The following is a 26,658-nucleotide window of genomic DNA, read 5'->3' as shown; positions in this document are numbered from 1 at the left end:
ATTGCAGGTATTTGATAATTTCACATTTCTTCAGTTAAATATTTGCAGCCTAAAAAAGGTATGAAAAGTTGAAGGTTAAATGAGCAAATTCGAAACATAATTTCGTAATAACAAACTGGCTCAAGGAATCGTATCAAATTGCGCACGTTGGTAAGTGATAACTCAAATTCGAACTTCGGGTGTCGCAATAATTACACGTTAAAATATTTTCAGAGTAATTAATAATCTTTCGTTGATTCATATGTTCACAATTGCCACTGAAATTTCCTGATTAAGTGTCAGGGTTCCGTCAAAAATTGGTCGATCATTTAGGAATCCATAACCGAAAAAACTTGGGAACCGCTGCTCTAAACGATAAAGTCATGTTTAAGAAATGAAATTTCAACAACTATTAACATATATTTACAAACACTATTATAAATTTCCATTGCAACCATCTAAAAAAAGAGCTACAGACCTTTGGACTCTTTTTAAAAAATACTGAATTAAAAAAAGAAACATGTACTAAATAATTCATGCAGGTGAACGACTTGAGATATTACGAAATTATCTATATATACTATATTTTTCTTACACGGCGACAAAAAAAAGCCTCATTACAACTCCCCGAATGGAAACGCTGGAAAATCGACCAATGATTGCCGCTAAAAATTTCACATGCCAAATCTAGCTGAGGTAGCTCAAAATATATAGCTTTTAAAAACGGAAACTGAAATAACCCTAAGCTAGGCAGACGTGAGTAGTCTTTGTCGATAGATCTCTATTTTAGTATTTTGTCGAAAGCGCTTTTTTTCACGAATTTATATATTGCGAATTTATTTGACGATTTTTGATTTATATCACAAATTTATGTGTTTTATTATTGTTATTAGTTATTCATTGAAAAATTAGTCCCAGTCGTGCTGTTACGCTTTAAGATTTTATACTATAGCACATTTCTAATAGGTTCAACGAATTACATGCCATTTATTTGAATTCAAATTTATTTTAATGACTTAGTATTTACTAAAAAGATGTAATTTTTTTTAAAAAAAAAAGTTGTTATATGGATTTGAATGATTGTTTTGAATTCTTAGAATTTTGTGTATTTGCAATGTACTTAAGTTAGTAGCGAGCGAAGCGAATTTGGTTTGCGAAGCAAACCATTTAAGATTGCGTAGCAATTTCCGGGGGTTGGCGAGCGTTAGCGAGCAGGGGGCGCAGTCCACTAGTTTTTATTTATCAGTTAATTCTTAAAAAAATAATAATTTTAAGAGTAATTGGAAAAACGGAATCAAATGCTATGTCCATATACTTAAATATATAGGTCCTTTTTCTTAAATACGTAATTTGAGCTATCTCCATTATCTCAAATATTCCTTTCTTTAACCGTGTCTATTTCCTTAAAAACACAGTTGGAACAGTGCCCATTTTCTTAAACACATTTCAAGTTATATTCATTTCTTTTACACACCCTTTGCGTCAACTATTGCATTTCTGCAGTTTTGAATGACAATTTCAACAATTACTGCTGCGGTGTGCCTCGGCAACCATCCAGTCCCTTAGTATGTGCCTCGGCAACCATGCAAAAAAAGCACTTTAACTTGCAGTGACTCCCCGTGGCAGAAACACGGCGACACAGCGACATTGTCGCAGAAAGCGACTGAGTTCTTGCAGAAAGATTTTTTTTATTTGGGAAATAAAAATTTTTGGTTTGCCACAAACAAAAGTTCTCAAAATAAAATCTGCAGAAACAGAAGCTGTTTTACCAACAAAAAAAATCATTTTCTTCAGAAACAAAAAATTTCTGCAGAAGCAATAATGGTTCTGCAAACTTTTTTTCTTACAGAATTGTTTTAAATATTTTTTTTTCTAGCGTACCGCGGAAGGAGAAAGCGCTCGTAATTCTCCGTTAATCTCCAACACAAACTGTTACTGGATAAAAAGGGGAGAATTTTTTTCCCCTTTATTAAGCTATTTTTGGAAATTTGCCAACTTCGGTCTCTATCGCTGGCGCAGTAATTTGCTTTGTGTTTTTTTATGAGAACAGAGCATTTTATACGCATGCGAAAAAAATCGCATCCAATGAATATGGCTCTAATACCGATGTTTCAGTACTGATAAAGACTATTTCGTTTCGAGATGTTGAATAGACTTGAGCATATTGAGTCGGAAACTGCTTCTGCATACTTCGTGTGGAATCAGTGCTATATATTTACACAATACAGTGCGAAATCACAAGCGCTGTGTATTTTTTTCGTTCTGAACTTAATCTGATCACGAAAAAAGTTTTATTTACCTCCTTTTTTTAAAAAAAAAAATCTTTCAATAAGTCAGTACAATATTAATCGCATCTAATTAATTAGATAAAATTAATTAGATGTAGAAAAAATTGAAACAAACATTGCTTTAATTTTTTTGCTTTTAGAATTCGGTTATAGTCAATACTATTTTATTATTTTGATTACTCAACTTCAATATTAATTTTTTCACCTGATTTGTTTCTGTACCTGATATAACTACTATAGTGAAACATTAAATCATACTGTTTTAAACTGATACTTCAAATTCAGTTATCTTGTTTTATAAATTTAATCTTTTTGTCCATTCTTAGCTATTTCTATAAGTTCTATCTTATTACAGGTTCTGGGTAATCTTTATTTATGCTCTAGTAAGCATTTTTGTCTGCAGATCTATACATTTATAACTTTTCGTTATTATCGAAGATTATGCAAATTTATACTTAAACAATTTAAACTTATTAAGAAATGTAAACTTATATTATGAAATTACAGTTCTATTCTATGCATGTAGACTTATTTTATAAACACGAATTTCATCTATTATTATAAATTCATTACACATACATTTATAACGATAAAAATATCTTGCAGAAAGATATTGGTTCTAATTAGGTTTGTCGCAGAAAGTCAGAAAAAATTCTGCCACAGGGCAGTGACTCATGTGAAACCTGTTTTCTACCAGCAACTCGACGCTACACATCAGTTTACCTCGTGCGCTGGTCGGTGATGGCGCTACTCGGCTCTACAATAATCTTAATTTCATTTAACTTTCTGTATTTTTATTTGTAATTCTTAATTATGTTTAAATTAAATTTATTCTTTAAATTTTAATTGGTAATTTGTTTAAATGTTTATAAAAACTTAATTTACCAAAACTGCAATCGCTCAACCTGAGACTAATATAGGGGATGCCTTTATATCTATGCATGCAACATTGCGCTTAATACACATTGTTCGACTTCTTTCTACCACATGGCGAAACTGTGGTGATTATTAGATTTGAAGTTCAATTGGTAACTTAGAAAGTTACGCACGTTTGTTTGAGGAATATGAAAGAAATTGAAATTTTTGAATCTTTATGTCATTATAGTCAGTGTTGCAAAAATGTAACAATCAATGTTTCGTCATTTTGCATAATGTTGTAGAAATGTAATGATCCATGGTTTGTCATTTTTCGCAATGTTGTTAATGTTGCAGAAATGTAACAATCAATGCCTTATCATTTTTCAAAGTCTTGTAGAAATGCGACAAACCCTTTTTTTCTAAAAATTTTTTAATTTTACTTTTATTCATGTAAATTTTTTATATCCTTATATTGATGCATTCTAATGTATTTGCATTTAAAAAAAGAATTAGTGGTGTTAAGATATGAAGTGTTAAGTTACTTATAAATAGTAACATTTTGAGTATTTTTGCTTCCATTGTAAGTATTATGTTTATGCTCTTACTATGGTGTTACCAAAAATCTTAACCTTTTTTTCAAGTCATTAGCTGTAGATGAAAAGATAGTGGTGGTTAAAAAAAACCTGAAAAAAGGCCTTAAAATCAAGTAAAAAAGAATAAAAATGAAACAAACATGATTCAAAAATATTAATTAGTTGCTGAATCAAAGTGGAAATTCAAGGTATGCAATTCTCTGTTGGTTAACATGGATAAAGTGAAATCCTTTTTCTGTTTTAAAGAGACTTTTAATCCTTTGCCTGTGACACCCGAACTCAGTTTGGGCAGCGCAAATGCGTCAATTTTGAAATGCTCGACATGAGTTCAGGCAAGAGAAAATTGTTGCTTCAATTCCGTAAAGCTCAGTTCGTCCGATGCATAATATGTAATTTATTATTTTCTCAATAGATGGTGATACTTAATTGTAAATATTCCCGCGAAAATTTTGATAGTTTCGCGCCATTTCCTGGATTTTTGTAATTTGTCGGTAATTTAAAAGAATCTAAGGGACATGGAATGCATGACAGTTGATATAATGATAAATACTGTTGTATTAGTTGCATAGTATTGTTGTATATTTATCTTGAAAATTATATAATTTGATTTACTTTGCTAGAATTTGAGCAAAAACTACTGTAATTTATTAACATTTCCCATATATGTGAACACATTGAATATTGTAGTTATTTCGTTTAATTTTTTTTAAAAATAATCCATTTTTAACATTTTGATGATAATTTTTGACGAGCAAAATTAAAGGGAAATTTTTTCCTTCCACTTTTTGTACGTTTTTCGCAAATATGATTTAAAGAAATGGAAATAGTTAATTTCTTTGGTATCTTTTAATGAAGATGAAACTTTATTTGTTGTGAAAAAGAAAAGTCTTTAAAGGCTCTGCGTACNTTTACTAGAAATTTTATGTTTCATTAGGTAGGTACTTGCTGTAAGAAAACAATTTAGGATAAATTTTTAAACAATTTTAATAACAATATTTGATAGCATTAAAACTTAAATATTTTTGACACTAAGGAAACTGAAGAATATTTTTTTAGAAATGATAATTATTAAAAAAGAATAATATTGTTAATTATCAATCTTAGGAGTCAGAAAAATACTATTGCCATAATCTTTCTATTATGTTCCCCATTATCCACATTTAATTAAACACCACAAGTAATTTGGTTGCTTATTTATTGCACCTGAAATACATAAGTAACATAATTCCTTCTTCACCTTTGTGTGTTTTATGTGATAGTGGACGAGTGTGAAGCACAGATAGATTTTTCTTGTACATTTCAACGCTATTGGCAAGCAAGAAGTTTAATGGCCTAACGGCTAATGTAACTGGCATTATACAAATAAATAAAAAATAATTAGCATTCAAATAAGTTCATGATATATAAATTATAATAAATATGCATCTTTCCAATGATTTTTTCATAATGTACCGCACTGTACACGTGAAGATTGCAATCCAAACTTTGTCACAATTTCGCAGAACCAAAGGACCAGCTAAATCAACTCCAGTTGTTTCGAACACTGCTGATATTCGCACACGTTCTTCTGGAAGAGGAGCGAACATCGTCGTAGCAGAATTGGATTTAAATCTTTGGCAAATTACACATTTGGAAACAATTGATCGAATGGTTTATCTTGATCGCAAAATCCAGTACTTTTCACTAAGGGTTATGACAAGTGTTTGTACACCTACATGGCTATAAGTCCGATGAGTCTCTTCGATGAGTTTGAAAACTATTTCATTCCTGTATGGCAACAGGATAGGACGTCTGAAAAAAATCACCATCACCAGTCGAGACAAGTTTTGTCTCCACTCTTAGAAGACCACTACAGTCACGGTGAATGATGCAATTGGGTGCTATCAGTCGACGATTTTTCCCAAAGGAGTCGTTTTATTTGAAAAGGAGTATATCGAGCAGAGATTTGGTGAGCTCTTCTTTTAAGTTTCCATTCAAGAGGACCCCAAGGGCTCACGCTTGTGTGACGGGCACGACGCACCCGGGGTCCCAAGCTGGACCTGAGCATTTTTCTATTTCTCTCCTGCGACAGTCCTGTTTTGAATTTCTCACTATTATTATTTATTGCATTGACCTAGTGAGCAAATATTTATAAGTTTTTATACTTTTGATTATGCATTATATTTGTTGCTTATATATATATATATATGTATGTATGTCAGCACCAAATTCCTAGTTTTATTCCAATTGTTTTTCCTTAGCAATATGAATTTTTTTTCTATTTTTTCTTTTTTCAGAAGGCCACAAGAGGATCTGCATTAAATTTTTGAAATTTTAATTCGGTTTTTTAAAAAGTTAGCTTAAAGATTCAATTTTCAACTTGATTATTCATTTTATTCATCGAGTAAAGAAGAAAAATGTCAGACAAAATTTTGATGCCATTGAAAAAATTAATTATTAAATAAAATAAAGATAGCATACATTCATAAAGAATGCTGCAGTTTGACATCTGTTTTGAAGTTATTTGTCATTAAGAAAGTTTACAGAATCAATACATCAAGGAAATTGTCAGTCAGAATTGTTTCTTCCCATAGTCCCTTAAAATGAATGGACAAAATGAGATGAATTTAGTAAAAATGCAGATGCTGGAAGGGAGCTTCGTGTAGGAAAATTTAGAAAATGAAAAGTCTAGATAAAAAGTAAATAATTTTATATTCATCATTTTAAAATTCGTAATTTTAAATTAATGCTAAAACGCATTGAAGATATGCTTTTGAAGAAATCGATTTTACCGTTGAAGACTTCGCTTATCAAAAATCACGAAAAGTATTCTTACCCTAAAGCTTAGTGTTACGATACTTATCGAGTTATAACTTAAGAAGACGCTATACCATGGAAGAAACTTTTTACGGCAAATTCTCTTTCACTTCCATAAGTAATTTAGTAAGTATAGAAAAAGTGAGTTTAGACAACCTAGAGTAATCCATAAAGAAATTTTCAAAATGTGAAAATGAAAACATATTGTGAGAGGATAACTTAGTATTAGGCAAAGGGGATGTTATTTTCCACTAATTAGTTAGCATTTTTATGTTTTTAAATTTTTTTCCAGCAATTGAAACTTCGAGGCTAACCGTGCTTGAACTCGGTTTTTCCATACTTTAAATTTTAGATTAGTTACGGTGGTGAAGCAGAATTTGCGATGATAAGCCATATAGCGTCCGCTTAAGCACATGGATTTTTTTTACGAAAGTATTAAGGCTATTTTTTTTATGAGAAATGTTTTTTGCATTTGTTTTTCACTTCTGTAACATAATAATTTTTAAAAACTATGCAAAATTCTATTTTTTTTTAAATTCTGAGAAAGGCTTTTAATATAGGACCTTTGAAACCTAAAAACGGCCCTGTGATAATTAAATAAGAAATTATAAAGAGCGATTTCCTTTATTTTGTCAATCACATATGTTTTCTTACTTGTATATGTTCTTTTACAGCTACATAAATTTAATTTTCTCAATCATTATTGAAACATTAATAAAATTTTTGGATACTAAATGAAACATGACATATATATGAGAATGCTTTTATTTAAATCAATATGTTGCGTATACATAAACAAATCAAATGGCAACAAGATTTAGACTCCAAATTTCGTTCTCACCGACACACTAAACGCTGCATAATCAGCTGGAAATACGACTCGTGATCTGGGAGCAATTAAAACTTGTATGGCAGCTTCAAGGGCGTCTAACAGCAGACGTACATCAGTTCTAGATGGACAGCCATTTGAGTCATTTCCTGTTAACAGCTGTGAGAGACTGTTTCCGAATAAATTGTAGTTAAAACCTTGGGCTTGCAGAGATTGTTGAACGATGTTTATTAAAACTGATACTCTTTGCATGTCTGATCCTGCAAATGGTCTTTTCATGGGTGCATTTGGTCTACCCAAATTATATGGACTGCGATCGAAAGGTCTTGTAGGCATTCTTGGCCCATATGGGAGTCCTAGTCCCGGTCTATTTGGTCTTCCTAATCCTGGTCCATAAGGTTGTACTGGTCCGTTAAGTCCTTAAAAATATACAAATATTATTAAAGATGATCAAATAAATAAAAAGTAAATAATAATATCTTTAACCTAAGTATGTTTCCTAAGCACTGTCATGGAAAAAATATCGTTTTGTTACATAAGGTAAAACAAAAACTTAGCAGATAATAGAAAAAACAGAATCTAAGTTTCTATTCTAAGAAAAATAATCAGTTCATAAGGTAAAAATGCTGTCTCGTTTATTTTGATTTTTGGTAACACAGGAACAGTACGAAGTAAATAGTGTTACAAAATGAGTACGATTCCGAAGCTAAATCTTTCATTAAATAATTTTCCTCATTTAAAAATTGTAGGAAAAATTTGGTGTTATCTACTGTAATAGTTACTGTTATGTAAAATTATCTGCTAGAAAAAAATTACTAATAATTTTAAATATATTAGACTTTTTTTTGAAACGGGATGAAAAGTTATTTTAATCTCTATAAAATGGTATAAAAATTTTATTGCAAATGAATTCAGGAATTATTCCTACATTGACATGTTTTTTTGAAGTCTTTGTTAACTAATGTTAATTTCAAAAGTTTTCAACCATTCCATTGGTTCCATAAGGTGACGCTCCTGGTCCCTTTGAACCTCCTGGTCCGTTTGGTCCTTCTGGATTCTTTGGTCCTCCTGGGCCGTTTGGTCCTCCTGGTCCGTTTGGTCCTTCTGGATTCTTTGGTCCACCTGAGCCATTTGGTCCTCCCGGGCCATAAGGTGACGTACCTTTTCCATTTGGTCCTCCTGGGCCGTTTGGTCCTTCATTGCTTGGACCCTCAGGATATATATTGACCTCAGTGTCTACATTAATAGGTCTTTCGACATTTGGTGCGTTTGGTCCTCCTGGTCCGTTTGATCCTTCTGGGTTTTTTGGTCCTCCTGGGCCATAAGGTGACGTTCCTGGTCCTTTTGTTCCTCCTGGTCCTTTTGGTCCTTCTGGATTCTTTGGTCCTCCAGGTCCGTTTGGTCCTCCTGGTCCGTTTGGTCCTCCTGGGCCATTCGGTCCTCCCGGGCCATAAGGTGACGCCCCTGGTCCCTTTGGTCCTCCTGGGCCGTTTGGATATATATTGACCTCAGTGTCTACGTTAATAGGTCCTTCATTTGGTCCTTCTGGTCCATTTGGTCCTTTTTATAAAAATGAATAAGTAATTTTAAATTTTGTTTTATAAAGTATCGTAAATAGTGTTACAAAATGAATACCATTCCGAAGCGAAATCTTTCATTATATAATTTTCCTCATTTAAAAATTGTTGGAAAAAACTGGTGTTATCTACTGTATTAGTTACTGTTATGTAAAATTATCTGTTAGAAAAAAAGTACTCATAATTTTAACTATATTAGACTTTTTTTGAAACAGGATGATAAGTGTTATTTTCAACTCTATAAAATGGTATAAAAATTTTATTGCAAATGAATTCTGGAATTATTCTAATATTGACATGTTTTTTTGAAGTCTTTGTTAAGTAATGTTAATGTTCAAAAGTTTTCAACCATTTCATTGGTGTTATTTTCGGTAAATAGAGTTTTGCCAATTAGGAGTTCTTTATAACCAGCTATTCTTTCATATATAGTTATTTTTATTTCTGTTTGTAACTAGCGTAGTATAGCGGTCTAGATTCTGAGTTTACGACTATCTAGGTTAAACTCCGTACCTTTGAAATTTTGAACTGAATCCGGAAGTCAAAGAAACACCTGGATCAAGCATTTTATCAAACTAAGCTTTGTATTTGTCTTTTTAAAGAAGCAAGCTCGCGTTTCCGTTATGTGGAGCGGAAAACCATGAAACTCTCTAACAATTTGAAAAACTGCAAGGAGATTTCTTGCAATGATATGCCTACCACGGAGGATATTTTATGTCAGTACCGAGGTTGTTGAGAGTCGAGATCAAAATTCATATCGACCAGCAACGCTAAGATTCTATCCCTGGGCGATTCCGTGTGAGAAATGCGATCTATTCCTTGAGCCACGGCATGGTAATCATATTTTATAAACATATTCTGTGACGACTCTTGTCCCTTTGGTCCTCCTGGGCCGTTCGGTCCTTCATTGCTTGGACCCTTAGGATATATATTGACCTCAGTGTCTACATTAATAGGGTTTGCAGCATTTGGTCCGTTTGGTACTTCTGGGTTCATTGGTCCTCCTCAGTAATTCGGTCCTCCGGAACCTTGGTTCGGTTCTCCTTGGCTATAAGGTGATTGTTCGATCTTCATTGCTTAGACCCTCGGGAATTAAATTAATCACAGTGTCTACATTAATAGATTTTTCAGCATTTTTCCCTTCTGGTGCATTTGGTTCTTTTTTATAAAAGTGAACAAGTAATTTTAAATTTCGCTTCGTAAAGTATCGTAAATCGTGTTTCAAAATGAGTATGATTTCGAAGCTATCTCTTTCATTAAATATTTTCCACTGTATTTAAAAATTTTCCGTAAAAAATTGGTGTTATCAACTGTAATTGTTTCTGTTATGTAAAATTATCTTTTAGAAAAAAATTGATAATATTTTTGGTTTTTAAATACTGAGCAAAATTCTGTTAATAAAATGTAATCCGAAAATATTCTAGGCCTAAAAAATTATTAATAATTCAAATTAAATTAGACATTTTTTAAAACAGGATGAAAATTGTTATTTTCATCTCTATATAAGGAAAGTATAAACATTTTAATGCAAATGAATGAAACATTCAAACTAAAGTACTAATAAATAAATAGTTTATAAGTTGATTATTCTAATTTTTAATAAAAGGTTTTTACTTATAACTGTTACGTATCTTTGATTTTATTGCTATTTGGAAAAGTTTCCGAAAGCATGATTTAATTTGCTTGTTTTCTTACGAGTGATTTGATTTAATATATTGTTTTAATTGTTTTTTCAAAACTATAATATAGTTTTTTGTTGACAGTCAGCTCAGATCACAGACTTGCAATCAGATGCTTTCTGGCCGTTAATCTTAAGTGATAGGAAGCAACAAATTACTGGATCCGAGGGTCCGGGATTCAAACCTCGTTAGTGGTCAGTATTTTAAAATTATATTTCATAAAAAATAAATGTTTTTTTTAAAATTTATTTTACAATTTGTAATAAACTATTCTTTCTGTGTTTTGTAAATGAAATATTATTTTGCCTTAAATTATATTTTTTTCTAAGTGCAAATAATAGTGTAAGAATGGAGAAATTGTTGCTCAGATAAAATTTATATAAATGGCCCCATATCTCCCCTTTTTCAGTTAACATCAAAGCTTTTTACGATTCTTTTGGTTATCAATCTTTCGATTAATATCAATGTTTCAAAGTTGATTGGCTGTTACATATTCTGATCAGTAGATTAGAAAAATATTTATTTGTAAGCTACCTGAATAAATTTGTATTATGCTTCAAATTCTACACTCAACTGAAGAAATGTCTGCTTCTGATAGTTAATATCGAAAAATTTTAATTAGAATGTGTATGGAGAAAATTTAATCTTCATTTTATATTTTGATTAATATGATTGTTATACTTAAGAAAAAATTCGATATTTTAATATTTAAGCAGGGACAATATTATTTAGTTAAAGATTTTAATAACTTACCTCCCAATCCATTTCCTGCATCGTTTTGTGCACCATTGGGCTCATAATTGACAACTGTATCTATGAAAATGGGTCCGCTGTCCGATCCGGGTCCATTTGGCCCTGCTTTTACAAAGAAAAATACATAATTGTTATCAATACTTTGTGGGTATTTGAACTCAAAAACTCACCTTTTAATAAACTCACCTATTCCGTTGTTATTACTATTCCCTCCTTGCCCATTGGATCCACCTTCATTGACATTTATGGAGGTCTGTACGCTAACTGAGCCTGATTCGCTATCGATATCGATTTCATTCTCTGAGTCGGAATTATGTCGGCTAAGTACAAATACCATATCTTCTATTTCGCTAATAAAATCTTTGTTTTCTGGGCAATTTATTTGCCGAAAAGTAACTTTTATAGCTTGTATAACAGCTCTCAGTTTAATTGTTATACTGATATGTTTGCTTTCCACTATCGTTAGCTCAGCAATCGATGAAGCTAATGCCCCCAGCATTGCCTTTTCTTTAGCTTTTGTGTAATGCCTTTGCTTGCTGCTTATTTCGGCATTCGTTAAACTTATTATTACTTCATAGTAGTCTTCCACGGATTCATAATTAAACATACCGCAGTCCTTCAGATTGGAAACAAAATTTCTGGCAAATTCCCGAGCCTTTTGAGGATTCGAAAGGAACGAAAAATCAGCATTGTGGTTGGCATTTATCGTATGAAGCTCACAATATGACAGAAGTACCACCGCCACTAAACTAAATGAGCAGTACATGGCTGCTGATTTAGTGATCTGGTTGATGGTTGGCAGTTGCCTACTTTTATACCATATTTAATCGTGACAGTTGTGCACATTTTTGTTAATCATACATGTTATATTTACTGAGAGAAATAATTTTTCATGATCAAATTTTGTTTACCTTCTCTCACTGTTTGCCTATGTCATGTGCTGAATTGATTCGTGATCTTTTTTTAATTATCTAGCCTATGGTATTTTTAAGGAAATGAAACTTATCGAAATTGGAAATGGAATGGAGATTATAATTTTTAGATCCCTCAAATTATTTTAAGGATTTTAATGGTGCAAAACAATTTGTTAATCTGGAAAAATGTTTTTTTTTTAAAATTAATTATACATTTACAGATTGTGACAAATAAAATCAACGTAAGCAAAAAATGGTTTTTAATTGATAATTTGTTAATAAAATAAGAATCTTTTGAGGTTTTCTAGATCGCTTTTGATCTTTTCCAGATCACACAGAAGATCACTTCTTTCTTCTTTTAGTTTTCCTTTTTTAATTAACTAGCGTAAGATATTTTTTAATTAAATGAAACCTATCGAAAGTGGAAATGAAACGGAGATTATATTTTTTAGAACTGTACAAATATTTCAAGCATTTTAATAGTGCAAAACAGTTTATATAATCTAGAAAAATGTTTTTTTTAATAATAATTATACACTTACAGATTGAGACAAATAAAACCATACCGAGTAAAAACTGGTTTTTAGCTGATAATTTGTTTATATATATTCAATTAATTCAATAATAATTGATAGCAAAATTTAATTAAAAAAACAAAACAATCAAACAATGAAAAGTTTTCTTTATTATTTCATTGCATTACTTTTTGATTGATTCTTCGATTTCTTGGTTCCCAGGTGTAGTTTGCAGTTTATATATATAATATATAAAGGTAAGGATCAGATTTTTTTAGATCATTGATTTGCTAGTTTTATATATTTTTATCCAGGGATGTTAACTTTCAAAATTCAATAAAACGTTTAGAATTACTTTAGCTATTCTGTTTGAAAATAATTTCTATGCAAAATTAAATAATAATACAAATTAAACTAACGGTATGTTTGGAAATGCAAAAAAAAAAAAATGTATTTTCATTAAACATATATTTATTTGTGCAACAAAAAAGAAAAATAATTTATTTATAATGAAAAGTCTTAAGTTCAATGCAAAGACCTAAATAGAAAGTTGTGACTAAGTAGTTTTTTTTAATTAAATAGTAACTTTGTGGCGCATTTATAAAAGCTAATGATTACTTTAAAAAATTATCTATTTAAAAAAAAAACAAAAACACTTTTGATGTTTTTATAACATTTTGACCCCCTACTAGTGCTCACGTTATCTCTTCGACAGACGATTCTGTTCACATACTTTTAAAACTAAGTACTCTTAAGCATTACTTTAAAATACATTTTACTAGTTTTGATTTATTTTAACTCCTATTAGTGCTCTTCGGAGATAATTCTATTTACACAGTTCACTTAGAATTCCGTTTTAAAAAAAACGTCTTATTAATTTGATTTGATTTTAATCACCATTGATGCTAACGAACATTGTTTCTTTTTAATGACGATTCTAAAAACTGATCATTAGTTAACGGGTATTGTTTTTTCAACATGAATATGACTAAACTGCTTTCAAGTAATCTGCTCTCCAGTAAGGTACGTATTTAGGCACGATTCTGAGCGGCATAAACTGACTGGAGTTATGTTTTCTACAAAATCATAAATTACGTAATTCAGCAAAAAAGATTTATGCACAGTTTTTTTCCCTTCATAAATTTTATTAATTGCAGCACAAATTAAGAGTTGATAAATGAGCCATTTTCATTTTCAAGTTCGACTCAATAGTAGTTTTCCCTATCTTTGGAAGAAAAGTGTTAAGTTCGTTTCATTTCTTTTTAATTTTGAAATTTGTATTCGGCAAATATTTTCGTAATTACAATTGTTAGGTTAATTGTTTTGCAATTGAGTCTGACATTTAGTTTTGAGTCTGAATTTTAATTGAGTCTGAATTAGAGTCTGATATATTGCTTTGGGTTTCAAATTTCTACTAATAAAACACAATATTATCAGGCAATAATTGCTTTTAGTAATTTACCAGATATATAATTTTAATAAATAGTATTGAGAAAATTGAGCCTTAGGATTTAATAAGTTAAATATAAATAATTATTCGCTATAAAAATTTCAAAAAAGTCGTCTATTTAAAATTTGATTTCTTAAGAAGTATTCTTTCAATTGTCTCCTACCTCCGTACTATTACATTGAAACTTTTTGAAAAGATCTTTCAAATTTTGCATTTTGTCATTTAAAATTATATTCTTTAAAATTGTGTAAAAATTTCTATGTTTTTTAATTCAAATTCTACTATTTCAATATTATATTCTAATATTTCAAATTCTACTAACATTAAATAAAAAAAAAATCAAGATTATAAATAATCATTTAAAGTTATTCTTTGCACGTATTTATCTTTGGAGAAAATTTTTTTATTATTGTGTGCAAAAATGCTTCAGTTGTCGAGATATAGTGGAATACGTAAAAAGGGGGTAAAATATATGTCATTAAGGGCTCAAAACTAAATTGACAAAAAAAAAAAATCAGTTTTTGTAAAAGTTTAGCTAAGTCTTTTTTAAAAAATTGCCCTTTTTTGGCAAAAATATGCACTGGAACCTCTAAACGAATTTTGTAATGATAATTTTAACTAAACAATCTTTAGCAATCTCTTAAACCATTATATGAAAATTATATCACAGTTACAGAAAATTAATAAAAAATTAAATAGAGCAGAGATTGAAAGTTGAAAAAAAAATAAGAAAAGTAAAAATAAAAATTTCACGCTACTTTAAGTAAAATATAGTTATTATATTACTTTTCTAAACTATTTTTATTGATAAAAATGTTGATGCTGGATGGCAAACATGATTTCATTTGCTTTTTAGACAAAATTATTTTTTTAGGTTTTGTGTCTTTTTTTTAGTAAGGCAAAACAATATTCAGAGATGTGTCTTTTTTTTTTTAAAAAAAAAAGAAAAAAACCTGCTCAAATTCGCATTAATTGGAGAGGAACATCAAGTTGAATAAGTATGCGCGATTTTTCTTTTATCTATAGTTCACCCACCGTAAGAAGACGACTGACCTTCAGAGAGAGTTCATATTGTCTCGAGCATATCATTGTGCTCAGGGATCAGCATTGGGTCAAAGCTTTTAACCCGTGTAATGATAGACACTTCTTGAATTCTGTACCTTTGTTTTAACCATGGCGCGTAGTGTTTTTAAAAAGTGCTTAAAGGTGCTTATTTTCGATTTTCGTTTTTAAAAGCCCTTAAAGGTGCTTTTTTTATTGGGTGTTTTTAAAAAGTGCTTAATGAAAAGGAAAGTCGATTTTCGCCACGTATTATGTAAAAACGTGCTTTTCATATTTTTCTGTTCAACGTTTTCAGAATTCATTCAATCACAATCAATTTCAGCGTACCGTTATAGCGTATGAAAGCGCTAATCATTTTACAGGTTTGGTGAAATACTTACGAGACCGCTTGTGCGTCTAGTGAGTTATGTTCGATGAGATTCTGCTGCATTTTGCAAGATATTCTCAATTTCAAGCATTATTTTCCACCCTCTGAAATCGAACCGAAAAATCTCTCGATCATTTTTTAATGGCTAATATAATCAAGAAAAGAGTTCTATGTCAAATTCTAGTTATTTTATCATGATCATGTAAAGTCTTTGAAAATATTTTGCATTTTGTTAGTGTACATAGTGCTTAAAAATATTTTTTGAGTGCTTAAAAGTACTTAAAAGGTGCTTATTTTTTGTTGAAAGATTTGGCTACGCACCCTGTTAACTAATAGACTCGTTCTATGATTTACTATTGGGAGTACAAATTAGTTCGATCTGTTTTCAACAGATGGCTCTAGCTGTTATGAATGTTTCATAGTGACAGCTAGATTCGGTGGTTTAAGAGAGGTTAGACATCTGTCAATAATATTCAATTTATATCGCTTTGAGTTTCATACAAAAACAATGTTTTTTACTTTGTTGAATATGTCAAATTTTGTGGTAACTAAGCAGCATATGCGAGAGGTTTTATGTTTCTGCTTTAATTGGCAGAAAAGTGCAGCTAAACAGCATCAAATGCTTGTAGAAGTTTATGGTGACAATGCTCCAACTGATAAATCATGTGTGGAATGGTTTCGACGTTTCAAGAATGGTGAATCGCGATGTATACTATGAACTGCTACAACCTGGCGATTCCATTCCGGGCGATCGGTATAGGCTACAATTGATTCGTTTGAGCCGTGTATTACGAGAAAAACGGCTGGAATACGAGCAAAGTCATGACAAAGTTATTCTTCTGCATGATAACGGTCGGCCTCATGTCGCAAAAGTCGTAAAAAATTATTTGTAAACGCTCAAGTGGGATATTTTACCACACCAGCCGTATTCACCGGATATTGCTCCTTCTGTTTACTGGCTGTTCCGACGGTTGCAGCAGGATTTGTTAGGTCACCGGTTCACTTTTTTCGCAGAAATCCAAAATTGGCTCCTAGCTTGGATCGCCTCAAAAGACGAGAAATTCTTTCGAGATGGAACTCGAAAATTGCCTGAGAGGTGAGAAAAAGTAGTAGCCAGCGATGGACAATACTTTAATTAATCTGCCCATTCATTTTGTTCTGAAATAAATGCATTTTTGATCACAAAAAACGGACCGAATTAATTTGTACTCCCAATATTTAATTCTCGTCAGGCGGTATATTATATTTCCCTTAAATGATCTTTCTAAAAATCCTTTATTTGAACTAAACTTCATATTTTTAATCGGAAAGAAAGAATTATTTGTAATAGGAAGAAAAATAATATCTCAATAAAATTCTAACAAACGTAGCAAAAATTTAAGAAAAACCCGAAAACGTGTTTTCTCTATTAAAAGATAACGAGTTTTCACTGATTGAAAGATAATCGACTTTATGCACGAACTGATTAGAAAGATATTACTTGCGTGAGTTTATTTTACTTATAAACAAACTGAATACGTTGCGGATTGATTGGTTATATTAAAGTAAATAAACTGTTTTGATGAATTTCACGATTTCAATGCACCGATTTTTTCGGAAATAATAAGATATTTGTTTTAATTAAACGCTTCTATTCTTAGAATATTGGAAGTGAAGTGCATCATAAGGCAACTGCCAGTACTATTTTGTGTCTTTCCGTTATGCACGGTAAGTTCGAATTCTTTGTAAGGAATTATAAATTATTAATTTTACCTATTTTTTCCGTTATGCATGGTAAGTTCGAGTTCTTTGTAAAGAATTAGAAATTTTACTTATTTTTTTCCGTTATACACGGTATATTCGAGTTCTTTATGATGAGTTTATTAATTTTACCTATTTTTTTCCGTTATGCACCGTAAGTTCGAGTTCTTTGTAAAGAATTAGAGATTTTACTTATTTTTTTTCCGTTATACACGGTATATTCGAGTTCTTTATGATGAGTTTATTAATTTTACCTATTTTTTTTCGTTATGCACCGTAAGTTCGAGTTCTTTGTAAAGAATTAGAAATTTTACTTATTTTTTCCCGTTATACACGGTATATTCGAGTTCTTTATGATGAGTTTATTAATTTTACCTATTTTTTTCCGTTATGCACCGTAAGTTCGAGTTCTTTGTAAAGAATTAGAAATTTTACTTATTTTTTTTCCGTTATATACGGTATATTCGAGTTCTTTATGATGAGTTTATTAATTTTACCTATTTTTTTCCGTTATGCACCGTAAGTTCGAGTTCTTTGTCAAGAATTAGAAATTTTACTTATTTTTTTCCGTTATACACGATATATTCGAGTTCTTTATGATGAGTTTATTAATTTTACCTATCTTTTCCGTTATGCACCGTAAGTTCGAGTTCTTTGTAAAGAATTAGAAATTTTACTTATTTTTTTCCGTTATGCACGGTATGTTCGAGTTCTTTATGATGAATTTATTAATTTTACCTATTTTTTTCCGTTATGCACCATAAGTTCGAGTTCTTTGAAAAGAATTAGAAATTTTACTTATTTTTTTCCGTTATGCACGGTATGTTCGAGTTCTTTATGATGAATTTATTAATTTTACCTATTTTTTTCCGTTATGCACCATAAGTTCGAGTTCTTTGAAAAGAATTAGAAATTTTACTTATTTTTTCCGTTACTCACGGTAAGTTCGAGTTCTTTATAATGAATTATTAATTTTACCTATTTCCCGTTATGCACGGTAAGTTTGAGTTCTTTGTAAAGAATAAGAAATTTTACTTATTTTTTCCGTTATGCACGGTAAGTTCGCATTCTTCGAAAAGAATTATAAATTATTAATTTTACCTATTTCTTTCCAAAATCTTTAAGAGTTCTCTCTCTGATTTATATTTGTAAAATTGTAACTGGTTTTTGGCACCAGTTACGTAGTTTCTAACCACTAATGTGAAAGCTTCAATTGAATAAGGTTAGTGGAAGAATGAACTTAGTGACATTTTTAAAAGAATTGCGATTTCTCGGGAAAAGCTCTTATTTAAACATACAGCATTCATTTATATTGCTAAATCTATTCATTCCGAAGGTACTCACTGGAAGAACTGGCTAAGTGACATTATTTGAGTATTCTTTGGATGGAAGAACCAGATAAGTGACTTTGTGATAAATAGTCAATAAACAACCCTAGAAAATCATTTGCTTGACATCGAACGTTAAGGCACAGGGAGAAAATAATTGGCGGAAATAAAAAAAAAAAACTTGAAGCAGCAGCTACCGCGCATTAAGGAGGAATTTATATTTCAGCTTCAATATACAATTTTTTTGTGTTTGGTTCGCATGCGTTTCAGACACACTGCCCAGGTAAAATATTAAATTTTTTTTCTAGGCAAAGTCGCCTTGAAAATAAATACTATTTTGTGCTCAGGTAACTTTCAGTTTATTATAATGGTTACCAGCTGAATACTCGTTTTTCTTTAGGAAATAAAACTAAATAATCAATAAATCGTTAATGATCAATATTAAGAAATCATGCACAAAATTCAAAGATATATGCGGACACAATTAGTTAACTGAAAATACCAGTTTTTATTTATTTATTGTTATTTGTTGCTCTTCCCGATGGCTTTGCGTTATTACATTAAGGAAAACATGTTTTTAGAAGTTCGTACTCTCAAAATGAAGACTAACAATGTTCAGTATAATTTGTCATAATTCTATTACCAGAGGCCAACTCCTGATAGTTAAAAACTGCCATAACCAACAATTTTCTCCTGTACTTATCCAATTCGGTAGGCTGTAAAAAACCCATTTCTTCAGTACTCATAGTAGATATCGTGATACGTATTTATATTAGTATATATATAGTTCATATTAAAAAGCAGCGCCAATAAACATAATATCAATAATACCTATCACCAAACATTTTTCTATTTTTCTGATTAATATTTTTCAATAAGGGAATTATCAGCAATCTGTAAGATGTGCACATTTAAAATATTAAGTGATAAATCCGACTCAATAAGTGTACTTATATGTTTGCAGAATTAATGACAACTTTTTCTTAAAAATCGGCATGGATCAGCGGAGACAGATGAAGTCCACATCTGAACGAATCACAGAGATAGACAGTTAAACTTAATTTTGCTCCCTGCCAGCAGAGATTGCAGTGACTATGCAAATTATACTTTGGTAGAAGCATTTCAGAGCTCTACTGGTATCGGGCTAACCGCGAGAGGTTTTCGTGGTTTTTATCTCCTTTTTGCTCAAATTCTAATTAATTTCAGTTAAAAGAATTCTTTTTGACGGTGAATATGACCTTGTTCTTTTAACAGGTGTTCTTTTGTCTTCGAGAGTCGAGCATGGTGCGTAGCGTTTTTAAAAAGTGCTTAAAGGAGCTTATTTTCGATTCTCGTTATTTAAAAGCCCTTAAAGGTGCTTTTTTCATTGGGTGTTTTTAAAAAGTGCTTAATTTTCCCTTTTCGAAAATGAGATTTTTTTCTTTACCATGTAGATTTTCCCCACGTATTATGCAAAAGCGTGCTCTTAACATTGTTCTATTCAATTTTTTTCACGATTCATTCAACCACAATCTATTTCTTGTGCCGTCGGTCCATAGCATATGAAAGCACCAATCATTTTACATGTTTGATGAAATACTTGCGAGTTCGTATGTGCATCTACTATATTGAGCTGGGTTCGGTGAGATTAATGCACTCTAATGTGCAACTCGGTTGCATTTTGCACGAGATTCTCGATTTCACGCTTCATTTTCCACCCTCTGATGTCGAACTGAAAAACCTCGTGATCATTTTTTATGGCTAATAAGCTAATATAATCAAGAAGAATTCTTTCAGGGTGGCCACCCACCTGGAAAACTTTGAAAACCTGGAATTATCAGGGAATTTTTTTTTTATACTGGAAAAAACCTGGAAATATCTGGGAAATTTGAATAAAAACCTGGAAAAATCAGGGAATTTTAAAGAAAAGCTGGAAATTTTTTCTTTGATAATTTTTTTAGCTTCACTAATTTAAATTATTTACTAATTTTCTTACTTTAAATTATTTCATCAGTTATACCCACTTTCTTTAAACGGAAATGTATCGTCAAACAGTTGAAATATCATCAACTTAGCGATACTTTGCTTGCATCAAAATTTGCTCCATTACAGCTCTGTAAACTAGAATGCCACATAAAATTTTCCCACCGTTGCTAAATGAATGTAGAAACCTTTGACCGCTATGGGACCGTGCAATTTAGGAAAGATTCTGGTGGAGGCGGAGAAAGGGATTAGGATATTAGCTTCTGTTTTTAAATTCTGTCCTTGGGCTGAATCCATTTATGGCTCAAGTAATTATTGGTGGTAATTTTTTTTTCTATCTACAAAATGTTTTTGTATTTTTAACTTTATAAAATTCTCCAAAAATTAGTTGGTTATAATTTAATAATAATAGATTTTATATTGCACTCTTTTTCTGCTCCCATTCAAAGAAATCTGTGAATTATTTTTTCTCAGCAAACCAACCAATCACACATTTTTTTACAATCGCTCACAGCAATGTTTGTCTACAATTGTTGCATTAATGCTAATTTTTTCTATTCCTTTTTAACCTTTTATAACATATTTTAATTTTAAAAAAAGGTTTTTTTAAGAACCAACTATATATTAATATTTAATTTTACTCTTTTGTTGGTCAATAAATGATTTTTGATTCAAAAATTTGTACCAAAACATTAAAAAATAATTAAAAAATCTTGCCAAATTGTCAAAATAAATTATTTTTTTCAAGATGATATGTTAAAAAAATAACATTTTGATTTAAATATTTTATAATATAGACACTTTTCTTGTACACATCCTACACGTTATAAGAAAAAAGAAACAAAAACCTGGAAATTTTAAGATTTTTATCTGGAAAACCTGGAAAAATCAGGGAAATTTGAAATCTGATTTGAGTGGCCACCCTGTGTCAGAAACTAGTTATTTCATCATGATCATGCATTTTCGTAATGTATATAGTGCTTACAAATATTTTTGAGGGCTTAAAAAGTACTTAAAAGGTGCTTATTTTTTGTTGAAAGATTTGGCTACGCACCCTATCAAGGTTAAGAAGTTGAAAGTGGAAAAAAACCTGCTTATTTACTGAGTGGATTGGCGTTCAACGGCGACATGATGATATTAAAGAATTTTCCCAACATTTCAGTTAGTGCATGCTGAATGTTGGCGTTTGCCAAAGTAAACCAATACTGAATTTTCTATATCGTGCCATGAAAATTTTTTTTAAAAATTTCACCTTCATTCCATGTTGTTCCATGATATTTGTTTGCGTAATTAAAAGTAATTGGTATTTAACAGATATTTTTGACATTCACTAAAGTGTTTAAGTGATTTCACTTATTTCATCTTTATTTATTTATCAACGACACATATTTCATCTTTAACATTGGGGTAATTCACGTTAACCTTAAACCCGTGTTCAGCTTACGTAAACCTTAAGCCTGCAATTAAATATCAATGTTTTCTCATAAAGATAAAACTGGATATCAGAGTACTGAATAGCTTCTTGCTCTTTAAGTTATCGCCCAAAAAATATTTGTAAAGATTTTTCAGCGCTTTAATTTCTGCTCCAATCGACCAGCTTTTGAATATTCCAGAAACGTTTATTTTTTTGATCGAATTCTTATTAATTAAATTTAAATACCGGTGGCAAATTTTAATTGCTGAAAATAAAATTTAATCCTAGTTGCTGCTGCTTTTTTAACTTGAATTTACTGGTATATTTCCTTCTACTAATAAATTTTTTTACAGTTAATGTAATGCGTTCAACTGATTACATTCTGTTAATTTAGTTTGTTTCAGTTTTAATTTTCAAATTTTTTTAGCTTCTGGTTTTGAAAGCGGATGTCTCAATAGTCTATGGTTTTTAACCGGAATTATTTCATTTCCTGGTGTAATATCAGTCAGTTAAAAAATTCACAGCACTGGAAAACTAAATAATTTTCCATTTCGCCGGCGCAAGTACATTCAGCTATTTTATTTATTGGATGAAAAAAATATCATATCCTTAAAAAAAAGAGCAGAACTTAATTGTTTCCGACGACTTTGCATTGGCGATTTCATCACCTGTGTCCGCAGTATGGAAAACTACCGAGAAACGGAATTATCCGGAAAAAACCAGCAATTGTTTTAATATTCCTAATTTTTTCTGACTTTTCCTTTGTCTTTATTCAGTATTTTTTCTGTTCTTGTCGTAGAACGCTATTTCGTGTCTGTTGTAACTCAATGTCTGATGTAACTCCCCAGTACTACGGTCTTAAAATTTGGACATCGAATACACGGAGTAATTTTAGTCCCCGATCTTAAAAATCGTTTGAAGATTTTAATTAGTTGGTTTGAGAGAGATGTACGTAAATTGAATTTTTCGAATTATTCGTTTAGGGTTAGCCATTGTTATAAATTAAACTGTGGATGATCCTGTTATCAGGGCCTGCCTAGGTTTTTGTGAAAGGTACCTATTTTGTGAAAATTTAGACATAATTTGTGAAAAATTAAAAATTATATTAAAAAATCAATACAAAAACTTGGCTAAAATATAGATTTGTAGTTTCTTAAGGGATACAAAAATGAAATTTTAGGAAGAAGTATTTTGTGAAACTACCGTTTTTCCTAAAGTTGAATTTGTGAAACTACCGTTTTACCTAAAATTGAATTTGTGAAGGTACCGATAAACGGTAGTAAATTCGGCCTGGACAGATCCCTGGTTATTGTGCGTTTTTGCTATGTTCGATTATTTTTTACAAGCTCGGTGATCAACTTGAATGGCATGGGGATCGGTGATGCTTCACCGAATTAATATTTCTAAAGTTTTCTGAAACCACGTGCTTAGTTTGCTTATAGTTTTGCTTTTGAAACGCATTTCGATGAAACTTAAAAGTTTAAAATAATGGTTATTGAAATAAAGAATAATAAGTTATGTCCTAAAAAGCGAAGTTAATGACGAATATGTACTAGTTCGTTTAGGGAATCGGCATATTACTAACGCGGTGAAGCATTATAAATTTTGATAATTAGTACTACAAATATTATGGTAATTAATGCTGTTTACCAAATATACAAATATCGTATATAGATACTGTAGGTACTGCAGTAATATGTTTTTGAGGTACACTGAAAAGGATAAGTACTCAAGAAAATTGCTTGATTGCATTAAATTTTGACGATCATGAGATGGACTCAAACAACAACATCACACCAAAAGATATTGATTACAAATAATTTTTATTGCAAGGAGATGAACTTCTACAAAAATAAATAAAAAACGCTAAATAAATATAAAAAAAGGGAAATATGTCTTAAGTAATTGTGTTATGGCTTTAGTAATATGTCTTTCAATTTTGTGCATGATTTTGATACTGTATCAACAGTACAAAATCATGCGGAAGAGTTGTGTGTCGGTGCATTGTAAAATACTCCGGATCAAATTATGGTATGAAGTTCCGGTACTTTGCGTGCACCATCTGTAAAATCTGTTTTATACTGTAAAAATTATAGTATATTAGTTAGATTTTTTCCTTAACAGGTTCTGATAAAAAACGGATTTTACGATAAAAGTGCCGGTACTTTTTTACCACAATTTGATCTGGAATGAAATGTTGTCTTAATTGTGAAATATATTTTGGTCTGTTAGTGAGACAGAAGAGGGAAGTAGTGAATCTGCGTCTTTCTAAGGAAGGAAAATTTAAAGTATTTAATTCTGCTTTAATTCCGTTTTTCTTTAAACTTATAGCAAAACGACCAAGTTATTATATGCTACGTTTTTTTTTTACCAAAGATTTTTTCAAGCTTTAAGTGCAGAAAATCTATCAGTTCCTAATTTTCTTTCTGAATGGTTACGTAATTTTTCAAAATTCAATTTTAATAAAATTTAGTTCATTATACTTTTAATAACTAGCACTCTGGAACTAAAACCAATTCGGATGAAATATTATTTACTAGGAGGCTCCGCCCCCTGCTCGCTAACGCTCGCCAACCCCCGAGAATTGCTACGCAATCCTATGTGGTTCACGCCGTGAACCATGGCTCGCTGCACTCGCTCGGCAATGAACACAATGTTCTAGCACAAAGACATAATATATTATCATTAAAGACATAGTATTTTATCATCAAAGACATAGTATTGTACTTATGTAGAGGAATTCTATCAATGTTCTTATTGGCTTTTAAAAAAGTATATTAGCTATTTAGATTGTACATGATAAATAATCAATACATTAGCTAAATAAGAAACATATTAGCAAATTAAATTATCAAATATTGCAGTTACTCACCTAAATTCAACTAAATGTGTATAATAAATTAGTTAATGCTAGAAATTCTGAAAGTTTTAGAAATTTTTATTATTTTAAAATATAAACTTTAAACCCTAACTTTTCCTTGTGAGATAATAACCTTCAAAAAGTCTTTCATTTTCAAGAACACAAAAATTTGTTTTATCGCCAAATGAAATATTTTTTGGTGATCAGCATTATTGAAATCAATTTCTATATTAATTATCATGTGTGATAAAGTACATAACATATTAGAACAGAATAAGGATGTTTTACATACAATAAATAAAATGCATGGCTGTAAGCATTACCCGAGAAATACCACGTGGAGGTCGCCATGCTGCATTTCTAATCGGGGAGTTTTGATTTTGGCAGTTCCCCTTGCCTACTGCCAATAGAAATTTCAATTAAATTTTTTTCCAAAAAAACATTTTTTTCTGTAAAGCGCTAAGAAATTAGCACTAAGCATTTAGAATTTCTTTGAAAACACAATTATAGATTTGGCATCTTGGAGCAATTACTGAAAGGCTGTCAAATGACTTAACTCTTGACAGGCCAACATAAAGTTGTCCATGACTAAAAACTTGTTTAGTCAACACTAAACTGATTTTCTCAAAAGTCTGACCTTGTGACTTATTTTTAGCTATGGAGAAGGCCAGCTTAATTAATTCCTAATTGAGTTTAAATTAAATATTATCATGTTCTTAGGGCATGAATCTGAATTGAACAACCTGACAATGCTCACTCTGGTTATTGTTTCCGTTTTTAAAAGCGCTATATGTTGAGCCACCTCATGTGACATTTGCCATGAGACATTTTTAGCAGCAATCATTGGTCGATTTTCTAACGTTGCCATTCGGGGAGTTGTAATGAGGCTTTTTTTTGGTGCCGTGTACGAGAAATATATATATAGATATCTGAATTAAATAATTTATTTGATGCTAAAAGTTCTCTCTTCTCTAAAATAAATATCTGTTATAAATGAAAATAACGATGTTCTTTACTCTTATCTTTACTCTTGTTTGATTCCTATTTTTTTGTTTCGAGTTTTTATCATATATAGTTTATAGTGCCGTTGATTTTGTCTTTTTTAATAAGTAAAATCGCAATCGCATCTTTCTGAATGGTTATGTAATTTTTCAAAATTCAATTTTAATAAAATTTAGTTCATTATACTTTTAATAACTAGCACTCTGAAACTAAAACCAATTCGGATGAAATATCATTTATATCTGAATTAAATAATTTATTTGATGTTAAAAGTTCTCTCCTCTCTGAAATAAATATCTGTTATAAATGAAAATAACGATGTTCTTATGAATTTTTAGTGATCTTTACTCTTGTTTGATTCCTATTTTTTTTGTTTCGAGTTTTTATCATACATAGTTTACAGTGCCGTTGATTTTGTCTTTTTTAAAAAGTAAAATCGCAAGTATTTTTATTATTTAATTCAGCGTATTACAAACGCATTCATCTAGAAAGTTAGCGTATCCTCTGTGGTAGACGGATCATTGGTTAGAGTGCCCTTGCCATCAGGAATTCGAATATTTTCGTAGTTTTCTACACTATGTAACTCAAATTCGCTAGTTCCATCTAAAAAGTCCTCCACGAAAGCAAATTTCACCCAATACTTGATCCAGGAGTTTCCTTGTCTTCTGTATTGGGTTAAAAATTACAAAGCTACG

The 26,658-nt window shown here is 30.7% G+C and overlaps 1 protein-coding gene across 1 annotated transcript; it reads right to left on the bottom strand.

Annotated features, from left to right (window-relative positions):
- Positions 1-8,313: 8,313 nt before the first annotated feature.
- On the bottom strand, positions 8,314-12,128 carry LOC107450705 (collagen alpha-1(I) chain). The gene is made up of 4 exons (XM_071176903.1): positions 11,536-12,128; positions 11,342-11,454; positions 9,642-9,835; positions 8,314-8,908 (listed from the first exon to the last, which is right to left on the bottom strand). Exons 1-4 carry the CDS (start codon positions 12,113-12,115, stop codon positions 8,314-8,316), a joined length of 1,482 nt encoding a protein of 493 aa, XP_071033004.1. The 5' UTR covers positions 12,116-12,128.
- Positions 12,129-26,658: the final 14,530 nt, after the last annotated feature.

Source organism: Parasteatoda tepidariorum, unplaced genomic scaffold, assembly GCF_043381705.1.
Source record: "Parasteatoda tepidariorum isolate YZ-2023 unplaced genomic scaffold, CAS_Ptep_4.0 HiC_scaffold_332, whole genome shotgun sequence".
Lineage (NCBI taxonomy): Eukaryota > Metazoa > Arthropoda > Arachnida > Araneae > Theridiidae > Parasteatoda > Parasteatoda tepidariorum.
The sequence above is the reverse complement of the archived record's forward strand: the minus strand, read 5'-3'. Positions and strand labels throughout refer to the sequence as shown.